This window comes from Podarcis melisellensis, assembly GCF_964234715.1.
Source record: "Podarcis melisellensis genome assembly, chromosome: 4".
Taxonomy (NCBI): Eukaryota; Metazoa; Chordata; class Lepidosauria; order Squamata; family Lacertidae; genus Podarcis; species Podarcis melisellensis.
Genome location: NC_138531.1, coordinates 95269583 through 95280159, shown reverse-complemented (window position 1 = coordinate 95280159; position 10577 = coordinate 95269583). Strand labels below are relative to the sequence as shown.

The 10577-nt window shown below is 47.9% G+C and overlaps 1 protein-coding gene across 1 annotated transcript; it reads right to left on the bottom strand.

Annotated features, from left to right (window-relative positions):
- Window positions 1-4139: 4139 nt before the first annotated feature.
- Window positions 4140-8648, bottom strand: LOC309368668 (uncharacterized protein). The gene is made up of 2 exons (XM_081908915.1): window positions 8375-8648; window positions 4140-5189 (listed from the first exon to the last, which is right to left on the bottom strand). Exon 2 carries the CDS (start codon window positions 5140-5142, stop codon window positions 4249-4251), a length of 894 nt encoding a protein of 297 aa, XP_081765041.1. The 5' UTR covers window positions 5143-5189; window positions 8375-8648; the 3' UTR covers window positions 4140-4248.
- Window positions 8649-10577: the final 1929 nt, after the last annotated feature.

The following is a 10577-nucleotide window of genomic DNA, read 5'->3' as shown; positions in this document are numbered from 1 at the left end:
CGCGAAAGAGCATGCTCTACAGTGAGGGGGGAAAGTATTTGATCCCCTGCTAAATTTGCCCGTTTGCCCTCTGATGAAGAAATGTCCAGTCCGTAATTTTAATGGTAGGTTTATTGTAGCTGTGAGAGACAGAATAACTGTCCGAAGGTTATTCTGAAGGTTCGAGTAGCTACACATCAGCCTCAAAATCTTACTGACTTGGAGAGGATCTGCAAAGAGGGGTGGGACAAAATATCTCCTGAGATGTGTGCAGACCTGGTGGAAACCTACATAAAACGTCTGACCTCTGTAATTGCCAAGAAGGGTTTTGCCACCAAGTACTAAGTCATCTTTTGCAAAGGCATCAAATACCGTATTTTTTGCACCGTAACACTCACTTTTTTCCTCCTAAAAAGTAAGGGGAAATGTCTGTGCGTGTTATGGAGGGAATGCCTACGGGTGGCATGCCTACGGATTTTCCTCCTCTAAAAACTACGTGCGTGTTATGGTCGGGTGCATGTTATAGAGCGAAAAATACGGTATTTATTCCACTCATTATAATGCACATCAATCTCTGACTTTTGTCTTTTGGGTTTCTGGGGTTTTTTCTTGTTGTTATTCTGTCTCTCACAGCTGCAATAAACCTACCATTAAAATTATGGACGTCAGAGGGCAAATGGGCAAATTTAGCAGGGGATCAAATACTCCCCCCCCCCTCACTGTATATCCTCAGTCTTGGCATCTGCCATGCCAGGGAAAGACACTCTATTCCTGTTATGTACTGAGTTGAATAGGATCCAAAATGCAGCAGTCTGATTAGTCCTAGAACAACAGGATCCAAAATGCAGCAGTCTGATTAGTCCTAGAACAACAGGATCCAAAATGCAGCAGTCTGATTGGTCCTAGAACAATAGGATTCAGAATGCAGCAGTCTGATTAGTCCTAGAACAACAGGATCCAAAATGCAGCAGTCTGATTGGTCCTAGAACAATAGGATCCAAAATGCAGCAGTCTGATTAGTCCTAGAACAACAGGATCCAAAATGCAGCAGTCTGATTGGTCCTAGAACAATAGGATCCAAAATGCAGCAGCCTGATTAGTCCTAGAACAACAGGATCCAAAATGCAGCAGTCTGATTGGTCCTAGAACAATGCAGCAGTATGATTGGTCCACAGGAGCTACCCAATCCAGCTCCAGATGGAAGTGAATCCACAACCTGACTGGCCTACAGGAGAATTCCAGAATTAGCCAATCACGTGCAGCCCATTGTGTAAATAATGTATATAAAGCATTTCATTCCTCCTCACCACTATGAGATGAATAAGGAGCATGAAATCCACTCTCGACTCCGAGTATATTTCAATTCCTTTCCTCCTTTCCCCAGAAACAAGGAGTGTTGCATCATAGGTTTTTCTCTACCTGTAATCAGAAGTGGTATAGTCCTGACCCAGATTTACCAACTCACCAACTGGTATCTCTGTTGTATTTGAAAATAATTCATGTGTGACGTGTGTGTGTGTGTGTGATGGGTGTGTGTGCACGGACACACTTAAACATCATGTTTATGTATGCAGTTGTTTAAAAATGTTTTTATTATATTGTGAACCACTTCAGGATTTCTCACGGGAAGCAATTCATAATGGAAATAAATCATTGCTATTGATAATAATGATAGCGTTTAGCGTTTGTGGGAAGTTCTGAGAGACTGTTTCAAGGACAAGAGATGTTGTGCCTAAGGTATATCAGTTCAAAATGTTCCCTTGCTGCTCCTTCAGACTGCAAAAAGAAGACTCAATAATGCAAATTAACATATGCAAATCGGATTAGATGTTTAAAGCATAGACTGTTTTTAAAAGCAGATAAACACAACCTGAGCATGGCGGATGAAAACCATCTAGCTACAGCCTCCAGAGGGTGCAACAAAATATGTTTAAAATTAAGTCTGCACTTTCTCAGTATACTCCACATGGGGGAGCTCCCATAATGCTTGGTCATGAATGTTCAGAAGCACAAACTGCCAATTCTCAACCGTCTATTTAGCCTGTGGAAAGTGTTGACACAGAGTTTTTGTTTTGTCTCAGCCAACCACAAGGCAACCCCCACAAAGATGGATTAATTGCTCATGGGTGACGGTAGAATTTGAACCCAAGCCAAAAGCCATCTTCAAATCTTTCAAGGGCTGTCACATGGAAGAGGCAGCAAGCTTGTTTTTCCCTGCTTGGGAAAGTAGGACCCGATCCAATGGCTTAAAGTTACAAGAAAGGAGATTCGTTTCCGAGCACAATTCAAAGTATTGGTGTTGACCTTTAAAGCCCTAAACGGCCTCGGCCCAGTATACCTGAAGGAGCGTCTCCACCCCCATCATTCTGCCCGGACGCTGAGGTCCAGTGCCGAGGGCCTTCTGACGGTTCCCTCATTGCGAGAAGCAAAGCAGAGGGCAGGGGGCCTTTTCGGCAAAGCAAAGCAAAGAACCAGGCAGAGGGCCTTTTCGGTAGTGGCGCCCGCCCTGTGGAACGCCCTCCCATCAAATGTCAAAACGATAAACAACTACTTGACATTCAGAAGACATCTTAAGGCAGCCCTGTTCAGGGAAGTTTTTAATGTATGATATTTTAGTGTTTTCTGGTTTCTATGGAAGCCGCCCAGAGTGGCTGGGGAAACCCAGCCAGATGGGCGGGGTACAAATAATAAATTATTGTTATTGTTATTATTATTATTATTATTATTATTATTATTATTCTGACTAAACATCAGAAAAAGCTGACAGTACGAGCTTTTGACAGTGGAACAGTCTCCGTTGGGAGGTGATGGACTCTCCTCTCATGGGAGGTTTTTAAACAGAGGTTGGAGGGCCATCTGTCCTGGATGCTTTAGTTGACATTCCTGCATTGCAGAGGGTTGGACTAGATGACTCGGGACCCCTTCCCACTGTACAATTCTATAGTTATATGGACTGAACTATAGAATGGGAATTGGACTCACCATGGCCTCCGGAACAAGACATCTTTTGCATGTTACAGAGCAGAGAGTCCGGAAGTCACAGAGAGGGTCCCTTGGGGCTCGCTGTAGACAGAGGAAGGGGCCTGACAAAGAGGGATGGGGAGCGAAGGGGGAGTTGCAAACCAGTATGAGCAACCGCTTCACCTAGACAAGAGCAACCCTCGGTAATCTCTGTGTTTTATTCTGCTTCCTTAATAAAGAAACTACCGTATTTTTTCGCTCCATAAGGTGCACCGGACCATAAGCCGCACCTAGTTTTTAGAGGGGGAAATCAAGGAAAAAAATATTATCCCCCCCCCCGCAGCCCCAAAGAGCAGCGGCCAGGCTGTATGCAGCCTGTCCGCTTCTCCCAGAGCTTCTCGGGGCTGCCAGAGGAAGGCCGGGTTCCCCCCCCCCAGCCCCAAAGAGCAAAGAAACCAAGATAGCCAGTGGGATCCATGCTGCTGGCTGTCTTGGCTTCCTCTTTAGCCGCGCGCAACCTCTCCAGCCAGGAGAGGCTGCACGCGGCTATGGCAATTCCCCCACCTCCCGCAAAAGCACACAGGAGCCGCGCACCCTTTCTACAAGGAGGGAGAAGGGACTGACTGGCAGCGTCCGTCCCTTTTCCCTCCTGAGGAAAAGCCCGCAAGAGTCGCGCGGAGCTTGTGTGCAGCTCTTGGGGGCTTTTCCTGCCTGCCTCCCCCCTGCATTCGCTCCATAAGACGCACACACATTTCCCCTTTTTAGGAGGGAAATAATGCGTCTTATGGAACGAAAAATACGGTAGCTGCAAGTTAGCCAGAGTTTCACTTTCTTTCTCTGATTTGCAAACAACCTGTTCTCCTTGTTGGCTGCCTGACAGCTGCTCAACCTCCCCACCAAACAGCTGATACGTGTGATAGCGCAGCAGCAGCAGCTACTTTCCTGCTTGTCCTTCAGCCTCCAGCCAGCCCCAGGGTTTCAATCCTAGTTTGAATTTTGTTCTGGATTTCAAATTTTGGTCTGGGTGGGAAAGAGAGTGGCAGAGAGGGGGTTTGAAGGGGGTTTAGAGGTGGATTCCCCAATTATGCAATTTTCACTTAGGCAGGTGGAGTACCAGAACGTAAGTGGTTGGGGGACACACCTGTGCTGAATATTTCGGCAAGATCAAGTGGAATCAGATGGAAATTTAGGCTGGGGCATTTCTTAAGTGGGGAAGGGAGTCCTTTTAATTTTTGAAGGCACATGGTTTTGATACAAGAATGCGCGGCTAGCTCCGCCGGGTTTGCTTCCCGCGCCGTGGTGTCGTTCTCAAAAGGGCAGCAAACCGTTCGGCCTCCTCATGGGATGCGGAGAGAGGACTTCTGCCACCAGGCGGAGGCGGTCCGTGAACAGCAGAGCTTGGCTTCCGGATTCCAGGTCCTGGTTGAAGACAAAGAGGTAGACTTTGGCCAAGACGCTCAGGAACCCCAGGCAGACGGCCACCGCCAGAAACAGCCACACGACTTTGGACAACAGCAGGAGGAGGCTGCTCTGCATGGCCAAGGAATCCTGGACCAGCTTGGCTTGGACCATCTCGTGCAGCAGAGACGGGACCTTGAGGCTCTCGTCTTTCTCCAGCTTCATGAACGACGCCTCTTCCAGCTGGTCCTTCAGGCAGAGGATCTCGTTCTCCTGGACCTCGCGGATCTGCTCAAGCTCATCCAAGGTGCGCTGGAGCTCGGCGGCTTCGCTCTGTTCCTCTCCGAATCTCTGCTCGGCCGTCTCGATCTTTGACTCCAGCTGCTTGAAGTAGCTCACAATGTGCTCCATCACCTGCTTCATGCGACAGATGTCCTGGTCTTGCGTTGCCTTGTAATCCTGGAAGAGAACGATGTGGCCCGACACCTTTTGTATTTCGGTCCTCAGCATCTTGTTGGTGCCTTTCAAGGCCATGTTCTGGGATTCCAGCTGCGTGATCGTCTCCTCCAGCTTCCTCAGAACTCCCTGGAGTTCCTCTTCTTCCTTTTCGAAGTCCTCTGCCATGGCTTTGAAACACTCGATCTTGGCTTCCAGGCTCCGGTTCTGCTCTTTGACGCTCCTGTTCTCCGTCAGGATCTCCTGCTTCTCGGCGTCGAGGTTGGCGGCCGTCTCTCTCAGGTCCCAGATCTGGTTTTTCAAATTCCCGTTGGCATCCGTCAGGTGGCACAGCGCAGACTTGTCCATGGTGCGACAGGGCTTGACTTCCGAGAGGAACAAAGGGGCTGTGGGCTCTGCGGAGATGAAAAAGACAACGTGGGAATAAACAACACCTTATCTTTCTTGGGAGGGACACAGGTGGCGCTGTGGGTTAAACCAGAGAGCCTAGGACTTGCCGATCGCTTCAGAGCAGAATAAGCCTCATCTGCACTAAGCATTTAAAGCAGGATCGTACCACTTCTAAAGGGACAGAGCCTTTAAACCACAGAGCCTAGGGCTTGCCAATCAGAAGGCCGGCAGTTCGAATCCCCGCAACAGGGTGAGCTCCCATTGCTCGGTCCCTGCTCCTGCCAACCTAGCAGTTCGAAAGCACATCAAAGTGCAAGTAGATAAATAGGTACCACTCCAGCGGGAAGGTAAACGGCGTTTCCGTGTGCTGCTCTGGTTCGCCAGAAGCGGCTTAGTCATGCTGGCCACATGACCCAGAAGCTGTACGCTGGCTCCCTCGGCCAATAAAGCAAGATGAGCGCCGCAACCCCAGAGTCAGCCACGACTGGACCTAATGGTCAGGGGTCCCTTTACCTTTACCTTTCTTGGGATCTCAATATCTCAAGGGCTGTGTGACGTTAACATATGAGAGTGCTGGAGGTGAAATAGTTAAACAGGTTACCCAACCAGGACCCAGGGGGGTGGAGTCAGAGGGACTATAAAACCAGCTCTGGGAGGGCAAAGGGTGGAGTTCAATGGGAGTTCGGTGGTTGGTTGCAGTGGGAGTGAATTGGGATAGAGTCTGTGGGGAGGTTGAGTTAGTGTAGCGAAATAAGCCGAGTCAGGAACAGTTAGGAGCTAGGAAGACAAGTGAATATCTGAGAGGTGGTTTAGTGAGTGAGAGCAGGTAGCGGAAGTTATAGGTCTGGATAGGCACCCCATGATTGTAATTGACCCATACCGTTTATGAAACCACACGCTTGTTAAACTGCAACAAATAAACAGAAGTTTATGTTCCAATTTAAACCTGACTGGACTCAGTATTGTACCAGGTAGGGCCTGGGTGGTGGCAGCGAGAACTAAAGTGGTGGCACAGGGATCAATAGACGGTGAAACGTTCAGGGACCCTGTGTGATCACCACAGGCTGTCACATGGAAGAGGGAGCAAGCTGCTCCCTCTTCTCTCGCTCTGGACCCAAACCAATGGCTTCAAGCTACAAGAAAGGAGAGCACGACTCAAATTCACGAAGAACTCTCTGATAATAAGAGCTGTTCTAGCAGTAGAACTGTAGATGCTTTAGTTGAGACGCCTGCATTGCAGGGGGCTAGATGACCCTTGGCTCCTTCCAACTCTAAAATTCTATGGTGGCATGATTCTAGGATCTCTGCTATGCTATCTGAATGGCATAGGGATGCGGGTGGAACTGTGGTCTAATCCACTGAGCCTCTTGGGCTTGCCGATCAGAAGGTTAGCGGTTCGAATCCCCGCAACAAAGTGAGCTCCTGTTGCTCTGTCCCAGCTCCTGCCAACCTAGCAGTTCGAAAGCACACCAGTGCAAGTAGATAAATAGGTACCACTGCGGCAGGAAGGTAAATGGCGTTTCTGTGTGCTCTGGTTTCCATCACGGTGTCCCGTTGCACCAGAAGCGGTTTAGTCCTGCTGGCCACATGACCCGGAAAGTTGTCTGTGGACAAACGCCGGCTCCCTCGGCCTGAAAGCGAGATGAGTGCCGCAACCCCATAGTCGCCTTTGACTGGACTGAACAATGGAATGGCATTATTTTATTGCATATTTTATTTATATTTTAATGCTTCTGTAATTTGCTTTTTTACACGTAGTGGGTTATTTTGCAATTAAACCATTTATTCACAACTTGGGACTAATTTACCTGCAAGATCACCTTACCCAATAGGTGTACCCCCACAAGTGCTTCGGCCTGTAGGACTGTACTTTTGCAAATGCCACATAACACTCGCTCCACGTTTGGAAGAAATCCATCTTTTTGCATGGCAGCACCTACCCTTTGGAACTCCCTGCCTATTGATATCAGACAAGCACCTTCACTGCTTGTCTGGTGTAGTGGTTAAGAGCGGTAGTCTCGTAATCTGGTGAACCTGGTTCGCGTTTCTGCTCCTCCACATGCAGCTGCTGGGTGACCTTGGGCCAGTCACACTTCTCTGAAGTCTCTCAGCCCCACTCACCTCACAGAGGGTTTGTTGTGGGGGAGGAAGGGAAAGGAGAATGTTAGCCGCTTTGAGACTCCTCAAAGGGAGTGAAAGGCGGGATATCAAATCCAAACTCTTCTTCTTCTTCTCTTTTCGGCGCCCGCTAAAGCCATTTTTGTTTAGACCAGCCTACCCAGCTGTGTAGAATTTTGATGCATGTTTTAATCTGTTTTTAGTTCATTGCTGGTTATATATTTTGAATGTTTTAAACAGCTGTTTCCCCCCAATAATTTTAAAACCACGTTGACGCTGTTGGGTTTTGTGTGTGTGTGTGTGTGTTTTTACAATCAATCGGCGAATTAATTTTATGAAACGAATAATCGCAAAAGCATTTTACTTATTTAAGTCTAGATTATTTCTTTTGCAATATTGAGTTTCTTCTGTGTTTGTTAATGGGTCTGATTTCTGTATTGCTTGATACGTTTTGTAAACTGCTTTCTCACCCGCCTCCTTGTTTTGGATTTGAGAATAAGTGGGTGCCATTTGTAAGATGCTCTGGGCGCAGTGGAAATAAATTCAAGCAACCTCAAAATGCCAGGGCCATAGGTGCCAATTCCCGGGGGCCCTGGGTGTCTGAGCACCCACAAAATTTGTTAAGTTGTGGGTGAACATATCAGACGACACAGCGATTCTTCAAACAGCTCTTGTTTATTCACAGGCCAGAACAGAACTGAACCGAAGGGTTCAGCCAGCCTGCATATATAGAGCTCCACTAGAACGCAACAGTAACCATTTTCTGTAACTATCCAATCACTGAACGTCACTTTCAATCCCTTATTTGCATATTTGGACCTGAGTGAAAACTATCTACAGTATCCCCCTGCTGGCCCAGGGTGAGAACTTCAGTACATATCAAAATTTCCCGTGAAGGTGCCGGGCACCCACAAAGTTTGGTGCCATGGCCAGGCACGCTGCATGGCACCCACGCCTCGGGCACCTACGGTCGCGGGGCCAAGCTGGCACTCCTGGTCAGGGCCTCTGATTGGTTTCATGTAGAAAAGGAGGCGATGAAATGAAAGCAGAAAGCCAAGCATTGGCTACTCACCCAAGAGCCAGAGTTTTTGAAAGGTTTTTGCCTACATGCTCTCCTGGAACTCAGCCCCAACCAATCCAAGGCTGGCCGTTGGAATCTGGCCTGTAGCTGATGTCACAATGCCCAGCCCTGAGACCATTCTCAGAGGGCGTGGAAAGGGAGCTGGTGCAGAAAAGGCCTAGTGCTCAAAGAATTAAAAGGAGGGAAAGCACCAAGCCGGACCTATTTTAACCACAGATTGAAAGACTCAAAATGTTCCGTCTGGCTTAGGCTTCACAGCTCACACACTTCCACTCTTTTGGGTTAAAGGAGGGGAAGGAGGAGTTGGGCCACTGGGATAAACTGCCTTCATGTCCAATAATATATATATATATATATATATATATGGGACGCGGGTGGCGCTGTGGGTAAAAGCCTCAGCGCCTAGGGCTTGCCGATCAAAAGGTCGGCGGTTCAAATCCCCGCGATGGGGTGAGCTCCCGTTGCTCGGTCCCTGCTCCTGCCAACTAGCAGTTCAAAAGCACATCAAAGTGCAAGTAGATAAATAGGGACCACTTACCAGCGGGAAGGTAAACGGCGTTCCGTGTGCTGCGCTGGCTCGCCAGATGCAGCTTTGTCACACTGGCCACGTGACCCGGAAGTGTCTCCGGACAGCGCTGGCCCCTGGCCTCTTAAGTGAGATGGGCGCACAACCCCAGAGTCTGTCAAGACTGGCCCGTACGGGCAGGGGTACCTTTACCTTTTATATATATATATATATATATATATATATATATATATATATATATATGCAGGTTTTGGTGTCCTCGGGTGTCTTCCCGTGTAAAAGTTGGGGTGTCTAGGCGACGTTTCGACGAGGTCTCACTCGTCATCTTCAGGCTGGTGCTTTCGGCTTCTTGTTACTGGAACAGAGCAGGATCTCAGTGTTTGAGTTCCTATAAATACTGTTGAGGGGGTGTGGTGTATAGCCTCCAATGTTCTGGGCAGAGAGGAAGTTCCCAGGCTAGTGTGCCTTTTCTTCTTTTGTTCCTTAATTACTTGAGGGATATCTTGAGTGATTTCTTGAGTGATATCCTGAGTACCACTTAGGTGGGTCATTAGGTGTGGATTAGTTGCTAAAGTCTTTGTGTCTTGACCTCTTGAACTTTGTGAAGAGTTTTTCTGAGAAGATGGCTGTACTGCACTTAGTTGTGCTCTGGCTTGGCTTCGTGTATAGGGGCGAGCTGTGGTTTTGTGGCCTGTGTCAGCCAGATCTGTGTAGGGATTGCAGGGGGGTGCAGCATCCGGAGGTGCCACCATGGTTTGGCTACTGGATGGTGTCTGTAATTTATCTGTGGAGAGGGTCTGGGTTTGGGTCTGGTGTGGTTGATTGGTGATGGCGTTCTGTGTGCCTCTGGATCTGGTGTCAGTTTTTGTGGGGAGGGCTAATTTCCAGATGTCTGGCAAGCGGGATGTGTCGTCACGCTTGTTCATGTTGTGAGGGTGTTTCTCTATCTCGATGGCTTCCATGATTATTCTCTTGTGGTGATGTTCCATGTTAAAGAGCAATTTGGAATCTGCAAAATTAATTTCGTGTCCTGTTTCTTTCATGTGTTGGAAAAGAGAGGAAGTTTTTTCTTCTTTTTTGACGGCATTCTTGTGTTCTGCGATACGTGCATTTATTCGTCTGTTTGTTTGTCCAATGTACGTGGCTGGGCAGACTTTGCAGGGTATTTCATAGACCCCTTGGTTTTCCAACTGGATTTTATCCTTGGGGTTTCTGAGGATATTGGCTATTTTTTGGTTGGTGCAAAAGGCTGTTTTGATATTGTGTTTATGGAGGATTTTGCTAATTTTATCTGTAGTGCCCTTGATATAAGGAAGGAGGGCCATGCCATTGTTTTCTTCTGTGTCTTGGTTTTTGGGGGGTGTTTCTTTTTGGATTAGCTTCGTAACCCTGTTTTGCTGGTATCCAGAACCAAACGCCTGGCTGACAAAGACCACTTGACAACTGAGTTACAGAATCTCTCAAATGTGTTAATTGCCAATGGATACCAGCAAAACAGGGTTACGAAACCCCTCAACAGTATTTATAGGAACTCAAACACTGAGATCCTGCTCTGTTCCAGTAACAAGAAGCCGAAAGCACCAGCCTGAAGATGACGAGTGAGACCTCGTCAAAACGTCGCCTAGACACCCCAACTTTTACACGGGAAGACACCCGAGGACACCAAAA

Coding starts and splice junctions, on each gene's coding strand:
- LOC309368668 (XM_081908915.1), bottom strand. CDS start 5,142: ATGGACAAGTCTGCGCTGTGCCACCTGACGGATGCCAACGGGAATTTG.